Below are 8,529 nucleotides of genomic sequence, written 5' to 3'. Positions count from 1 at the left end.
GTTTCTACTCGCCATGGCTGTAAAATACTCGCTACTTTCAGGCCTGCTATCTTTAGAATTCAGACGTTATGCTCTGAACTCTACATTCATTGCTAGCACTCTCCAAGCAAACTAGCAATACGGTCTTGCTACGATAAAAAAGACAAAGAGGCGGTACATGGTACATGAACATACAACATCAGCAGAAGCCTCAGCAGAATAAAAACGCGATTTGAACGTGCATACACAATACAACTATTCTTGGTATAAAGATAACAGGAGGAATGGAGATGTCGGAGAAGGTAGCGGTAGTGGTAATAATGACGATGATGATGATGATGATGATGATGATGATGATGATGATGATGATGATGATGATGATGATGATGATGATGATGATGATGACGATGCTGCTAATGATGATGAGGAGGACGACGACAACAATAATAATAACAACGACAACAACGATGACAGACACATAACATGAAAAGTTGGTCGTTAATGATGACGATCACGATGATAATTATAATGATACATGTGGTAAGATTGTGGGGGTGAGACAGGAAGGATTGACTGTGCTGTATGAACGACGTGTGGTGCGAAAGGCCCGTTGCATCATCCAGGATAGTAGTCATGTGCTCGCTCACCACTTTGAGGTCCTGCCCTCAGGACGTCGCCTCCGCACTCCCAGATTCCGCACGCTCAGAACTAAGAACAGTTTTATTCCAAAGTCAATTGGCTTTTTAAATACCTAAGTTAATTAAAACTAGTATGTGTACCGGTGAACATATGCACTGATTTCTGTGATGAATGAATGTGATAACCCTCGAATGACTAGTCCTGTGATAAATATTGTTCAATGACATATCTAGTCCTGTGATAATGATAGTTTTTAGCGTTAAACTTTTAACCTATTTGGAATCATGTTACTATTCCTGTTAGTGTACATATGCGTGCGCGAGTGTAGTATGCTTCGTATGGTATTTTTATCTGTTGTCTTATTATTTGTTTTGTCTTTTAATGTGCACCACACTGAAATTTCTCTGTATGAGATAATAAAGTATTCGTATTCGTATTCGTATTCGTATTCGTATTACTGAAAGCGTCAATCATAATTAAAAAAAGTTAATCGTAAAATGATTAACGTATTAAACAGTAGTTAATACCAAATGGCATTTTACAGTGAAACCATGACGTCAGACAGGCGACATGACGTGGTGCAGAGTACACAGAGTGGTGGCGGTGTGGATCAGACCAGGTCCAGGTCATAGTAGCCCCCCTCTCCCATACGGTAATCCCATTGATTGCCATTGTCCCACCGGACGTCCACCCAGCCTTGTCCGTACGGTGAAAGGATCGTCGTCACAGTGCCCGGTCCTCCCCCGTCCTGCACACAGTACACACTGCTCACTGCTCTGTTGGGTCACACGTGGGGGTGGTGGGGGTGGTGGGGGTGGGAGGGATATGGAGGAGTTCGGGTGGCAGGTTTAAGTGATGGGGTAGCGAAAGGAATAAAGAGACCAACATGATGATCACAATCATGTCCCAAATAGGTCCCAACTACCTCTGAGGACGTTAAACCCCCAAAGTCAGTCAGACCACAGCTCCTTGGGAGGGGGGGGGGAGGGGGCGGGGAGATGGCGGGGGAAGGACATTTTTGGAGGATAAGAAGGGGGGGGAGAGGGGGGGCTGATGGTGGCGCGGAAAGAGAAAAGATAGATCATTTCTTTGTCGGACGAAAGTTGTGATGGAAGGAATAATAAAGGAATAACAGAAGGGTGAGGTGGAGGCTCGGAACAAGACGGGGAATGGGAGAGGAGGTAACTCATGGGAAGACACAATGATAAAGGAGGGCAAAGAACTGCTCTGTGCCAACACTAGTGGGGGGGGGGGGGATATGGGGGGACCGGAGGAGCAGGGGGGGAAGAAGAAAAGCGGAGGGAGGGGTTGGGTGTGTTTTAGGGGCCAACTGATAAGGTAAACGAGAACGGACATGAAAGGCGTTCCTAAAATAATCCTCACCATAATAGTGTCCGTCCCCCCTCCCCTTTCCCTCAGTTTTAATTCTTTTGACACTTATGTTAAGACGACAGAACCAGGATGTAGGTGAGACAGACAGCACACGGACACCAGCACTTACCTGATGGTAATATTTCCAGTCCGGTCCCCGTCTGACCCTGTCCCCCACCTTCAGGACTGCTGCCAGGTTTGTTCTCCTTGGTTTGGCTGTAGCTGTTTGTCCTGTCCTCACACACACACACACACACACACACACGCACACACACACACACACACACAAACACACACACACACACACATAAACACACACAAACACACACCCACACACACAGACAGACAGACACACACACATACACATACACACACACACACACACACACACACACACACACACACACACACACACACACACACAAACACACATACACACACACTCATTGTTCTAATGACTGTAGATAATGTGGTAAAGTAAACGAATAAAGATCGACATTGATGATACATGGGTGAAACCTATGAAAATCAAATTGACTGAACATTTTTTGAGGCAGGGGTCCAGGGGCCGCCTAGGCCCTGGCGGGGTACGGGGCAGGGCCCCGTTAGGGGGTCCAGGGGGGCAACGAATTTTTGCATTATACAATGTGATTTTGTGGCCTTTCCTGGCAAAAAAATACACTTTTTGTCACTATCATGCAGGTCAAAAAAATACCTTCAGATTCTAATGATATGGTAAAAAGGGTAAACAAAATCAAAACAATTCACAGAAGTAATCATTTTTCTTTTGTATCTTTTCACACTTGCAGTTGCATCTTCCAACACAACGACACAATTGATAACAATTAACATTGACAACAGCCAATTACTAAATGAAATAGAAACTGAACAACTGAACAACTGAAATAAAAGTTCGAAATATTTAATTATAAGAAGCAAACATTGCCAGACAGGCATTGAAATAAATGATGAAACAGAATGTCACACATGCAAACAGCATGATGTAGCACTGCACAAAGTAGCAACTAAGCAGTAGCATCTCTTTTTGTGCAAAGTTCTCAAGGAAAAGCACTTGAGTTTCAAGCACCAAACTTATCACACACAGTTTTAGTTTCATGAACTCCAACCAGTCCCATCGCCATTTGTTGGCTAGACCAGCATCAATAAGATCTGTCCATGCGTTTTCCGTCAAAACCGGCATCTTTGTCGCAGAAATCATGTCACCACTTCGTAATGCCTGCCAAAACGCGAGAACTTTTTTTTTTATCGTGATGCAGAGCGAATCCGAAAGCGAAGAAACCTTACCTACGGGGTTTACCGCATAGCAGTTCGAAAACGCGTTCCGCTTAAAAAAAAATAAAAAAAATAAAAAAATTTAATAAAAATTGCGGATTGACGGAATTTCCGTCAGACTTATTTTCAGATTGACGGATTTCAGTCAATTGACAGGCTACTTTCACCCATGATGATAGTCACACACGCACCAATCGAAACTTTTCACAGAAATCAACCAACCAAAGGAACCTTTCTTTGCTACACAAGTTAAGCGGAAACATCTTTCTGACACGATTGACCGAACCTAATCCTAACCCTAACCCTAACGTCTTGGGCTGACTGTGTGCACCATGTTCATTACCTGAAGATAGGGTGGTCGTTGTGGCAGTCGCTGATGGTGATGCTGATGTCTGCTGATGTGGCTGTTGTATATCTCCTGTAAGAAACAAATACAGTGTAAGACACTCAATGGACCCTGTAAATATCATCATCAACAATATATTTGGTCATTATCACCTTCAGTTTAAAAGAGCAACAACATGAGCAACAACAACAAAGAGATAACCATGACGAAGAGTCTTTGATGATCAATTCACCATGACAACTGATCCACTCAATTGATGGAGCTACTATAGTGACGCCCTCATTATTTAGAACTCTTAAAAGTGTCACATGAAAGCAGACAGCGGAAAAAAGAACGACATCGTGTCAACTGACTGCGACGCATAACACAGAATAATTGAGAACAAACTCTCTTCAGAAGCTGGATGCTGTGATCAGACTGTGATATACAGTATTGGCGTTAACCGGTAATTAACGGTATTTTACTGATTGAAATGAGCAAATACCGGGAATAAATGGCTGCCGGTATGCCTTACCGGTTGATGTTTGCACTACCGGTTTATTTCACTCGTAAAACAACAAAACAGTACTCAGAGTTGGACTCTTACTGGTTCCAATGACCAGCCTACCGTTTTTGTGTGTGGACTGTTTGCATCGTAAAAATCCGCGTACCGTTTGAAAATATACTAGCGCCATCACTGATGTAAAACAAAGTATGATTAAGTTATGCTGTCCATGTATGTCACCCTGCATCACGTCCCAGGACCGACAAGACAAGCTACAGTAGGAGCACAAAGAAAGAACGTTACCTAGTGTAGACAGATCTGATTTCAGACGGGTCAGTAGCTGGCTGTCAAATACGATGTCACCCACATCCTTGACCTTCGCAGTCGTTCCACTCTCTGACTCAAGGTCGTCCAGACGTAACTTCAGCTGCTTCAGCATCTGCAGGAGTGCGTCATCAGGGGCTGACGTCACCAGGTGATCGATGTTACCAGAGTTTGACGTCATCGCTGCCCGCGCTTTCTCCATGTCAGCAAATGACGTCATTGTTGCATCTTCTTCTTTCTGAATGAGGTCATGGACCTGCTGACGTCGCTTCTCACAACACTGCTCAATGACATCAAAGACGTCATCCGCCTTCTTGTGGTCTTGGTCTTGCGCTTGCCTAGGTTTACTTGGTCTTGGTCTTGCGCTTGCCTAGGTTTACTTGGTCTTGGTCTTGCGCTTGCCTAGGTTTATTTGGTCTTGCGCTTGCCTAGGTTTACTTGGTCTTGGTCTTGCGCTTGCCTAGGTTTATTTGGTCTTGCGCTTGCCTAGGTTTACTTGGTCTTGGTCTTGCGCTTGCCTAGGTTTACTTGGTCTTGGGCCTAGGTTTACTTGGTCTTGGTCTTGCGCTTGCCTAGGTTTACTTGGTCTTGGTCTTGCGCTTGCCTAGGTTTACTTGGTCTTGGTCTTGCGCTTGCCTAGGTTTGCTTGGTCTTGGTCTTGCACTTGCCTGAACAAACGAATGGAACACGGCACTAGCAGGTCTGCACGTAAATTGACCTTTTGAGTTTGGACAATTCTCCATACTAAACCCGCCAGGCGCGACCGGGATTCGAACACTCGACCTTCCGCTTGTGAGGCCAGCGTCTTAGCCACCAGGCCACTGTGCTCGGCCAAGGCAACCCAATGTCCGAGCCCGGTCAGCAATACAAAGCTAACTTTTCATTCGGTATCCCTGTATCTTCCGTTACTCTGTCTTTGGCTATCGTAAGCCCTAATGAGGTGGTTTTGGGTCGTCCTCCTAGTCAACGAAGTGCCTGGAGAAGTATGTAGAAGTGCGAGACTAATGAAACGGTCTTGGTCGTAATATTCCATGCGTAGCTCTTGACAGAAAGAAAATGTTAGATTAGGGCGATTTAAAAGCGAAGTATAGGACTCCTACATCCTTGTACGACTGCGATCGAACGACAGCGTTGAAATCAAATCAGATCTCGTACACTTAGGATCATTATCATCATCGTCGTCGTCATCATCATCGTCGTCGTCGACGTCGATGAGTTGTATTGTTGTTGTCGTCATCGTCATAGTCATCATCATCCGCATCATCATCATCATCATCATCATCATCATCATCATCATCATCATCATCATCATCATCATCATCCGCATCATCATCATCATCATCATCACCATCGTCGTCGTCGATGAGTTGTATTGTCACATGATCATGACAAAAAAGATCTATCTTGATAACTTGTATCTTGATATCTTTACAACGTAGGCCTATGTATATAAAAGACACAACAGACAGGAAAAATGTATGGTGTCGTCATATATAGTTTTGAATTGTATTGTTTTGAATTGTCTCCCCATTATGTATGGAGATTACGATGATAACTATCCACTCACCACAACTGCCACGACCACAACCACCATCGATTATAGTCGACTGAATTCCAACCAACTCATGTTGACCAAAATAATACGACATCGACCCTGTAAGTTCTAACACTAATCCTCTTTATCAGTGCAAAGAAGGCATGCAGACTACTTATGCTAATACTGCGATAACAATGTGCTCGCTTCACTGTCCGCAGATTCTCTCCTTTGTCCTTCGCTCTTTGTACAGTTACAATACAGTAATTGCTTGTTTTTTCTAATGTCACGATTTGTATAGTGTGTGTGTGTGTGTGTGTGTGTGTGTGTGTGTGAGTGTGTGTGTGGTTGTGTGTGTATGTGGTTGTGTATGTGGTTGTGTGTGTGTGTGGTTGTGTGTGCGTGTGGTTGTGCGTGCGTGCATGTGTGAGTGTGTGTACGTGTGTTTGTGCGTGCGTGCGTGTGTGTGTGAATATATTTATGCGTGCGTGTGTGCGTGTGTGAATCTGTGTGTGCGTGTATATATATATGTGTGTGTGTGTGTGTGTGTGTGTGTGTGTGTGTGTGTGTGTGTGTGTGTGTGTGTGTGTGTGTGTGTGTGTGTGTGACCAGGGTCAACTCAGTTATTGGAAGCGCTAAGTGTAACGAACACTCACGTTCTTGTAGTGTTTGCTAAACACATGACACGTGACACGTCTGTAGCTTCTTTCGCCTTGCCTTATTCAGAGAAATTACTTTTTCTGTGAAGGACAAACGACGATTTCAAATGTGTATGTGTAAGATTATAGATCTGTTACCCATTGCCATGCGTGGGACTGAACAATGGGTGGGACTGAACAATGGGTGGGACTGAACAATGGGTGGGACTGAACAATGGGTGGGACTGAACAATGTCATGAATCCTGGGGCCACCAGACGCTGAAGGATTTGTATAATTAACAACCAAAACAACGTCACCACACACATTACGAATCCGGATTTCCGGAAGAATCCCACCCATGTATTGCTTACACCCGTTACTACTCTTCGCGAACTGCAGGTGTGGACCATGAAACTGTGGTGTAATTGTATTAAATCTAACAGGTGTAGACCATGAAACTGTGGTGTAATTGTATTAAATCTAACAGGTGTAGACCATGAAACTGTGGTGTAATTGTATTAAATCTAACAGGTGTGGACCATGAAACTGTGGTGTAATTGTATTAAATCTAACAGGTGTAGACCATGAAACTGTGGTGTAATTGTATTAAATCTAACAGGTGTAGACCATGAAACTGTGGTGTAATTGTATTAAATCTAACAGGTGTGGACCATGAAACTGTGGTGTAATTGTATTAAATCTAACAGGTGTAGACCATGAAACTGTGGTGTAATTGTATTAAATCTAACAGGTGTAGACCATGAAACTGTGGTGTAATTGTATTAAATCTAACAGGTGCAAGATTGCAACACGTATCTTATGGAGTCAGATTCAAAGTTGCAGCTGTCGTTTGTTCTTTGTCGAAAAACATATTTCATAGGACAGCTCTTTCATTGTTTTGATTATCAATATTTGCTACGTCCGGTCCAGGAGAATGCTTTTCAGCATGGTGTCGTTAAGGTCAATGTATTAGCATCAACGTAAAATAACCTGGTTTAAGTCAAGTTTTTTCCTTCTTTTTTTTTTACCAAATATATATATTTATTTAAAAAAATAGTTGCACTTCCTATAAGTTGTATTTACTCACTTTACTATCTCGTAATGTTTTACGGTAATACGCTAGAAACAGAAATCGGACTTTTGGTATTGACCTGACGTACTCTTCATGTCTCACTTCCCAATCTTTCATCCATCCATCAACCCATTCATCTGTCCATCAACCCATCCATCAATTCAATTCATTCATCCATCAATTCATTCTCCATTTGCACTATTCAGCCACTGATCATTTCTTTATTTTATTGTATCAGATTCCCCAAGATTGGTTTTCTACAATACTATTGTCATTTTACTATCTATTCGTTAAAACTAGAACTGTCGCCTTTCAGAATATTAAGAACAAAGTTGAACAAAATATAAACACAGATTACACGCACGCAATGAGTATGCTTGCACAGTGATGTTACACAATATCGAATAACATTTAATAAAACATACTTTAGAAGATTAACCAGCACCATGATAAAATAATCATGAAAAATAACTTCAACATGTTAATTTCATAACCACGATCTCTATTGTCTAAGACTGACAAGCCGTTTCCACAGCGACAGCACAAAACATCGGATAGAAATCATTATCATACTTTCAAAGATTAACCGTCACCATAATAAAACTATCATGAACATATCTGTTCAATGTTTTAATTCCATAATTACGAACTCCATTGCCAAAGACTGGCAAGCCGTTCCCACGGCGATAGCAGAAACTTCGGATATAAATCACAAAGTAAATAACCAGCAGCTTAAAAATAGAACCCCGCAAATACAAGTTCAATATCTTATCCCAAATCATAAAATACACTTTTGAAGACTTTTCAGCATCTAAAAAACAATCACTGGAATGTCAGTACAACTATC

The 8,529-nt window shown here is 42.5% G+C and overlaps 1 protein-coding gene across 1 annotated transcript; it reads left to right on the top strand.

Annotated features, from left to right (window-relative positions):
- Positions 1–548: 548 nt before the first annotated feature.
- Positions 549–5,819, top strand: LOC138976954 (uncharacterized). The gene is given in 5 exon segments (XM_070349848.1): positions 549–770; positions 2,186–2,207; positions 3,653–3,702; positions 5,682–5,766; positions 5,769–5,819. Coding segments are annotated over 5 exon segments (228 nt in total). The 5' UTR covers positions 549–750.
- Positions 5,820–8,529: the final 2,710 nt, after the last annotated feature.

Source organism: Littorina saxatilis, linkage group LG9 (assembly GCF_037325665.1).
Source record: "Littorina saxatilis isolate snail1 linkage group LG9, US_GU_Lsax_2.0, whole genome shotgun sequence".
NCBI classification, from domain to species: Eukaryota; Metazoa; Mollusca; class Gastropoda; order Littorinimorpha; family Littorinidae; genus Littorina; species Littorina saxatilis.
This window is presented reverse-complemented; position numbering and strand designations above follow the sequence as displayed.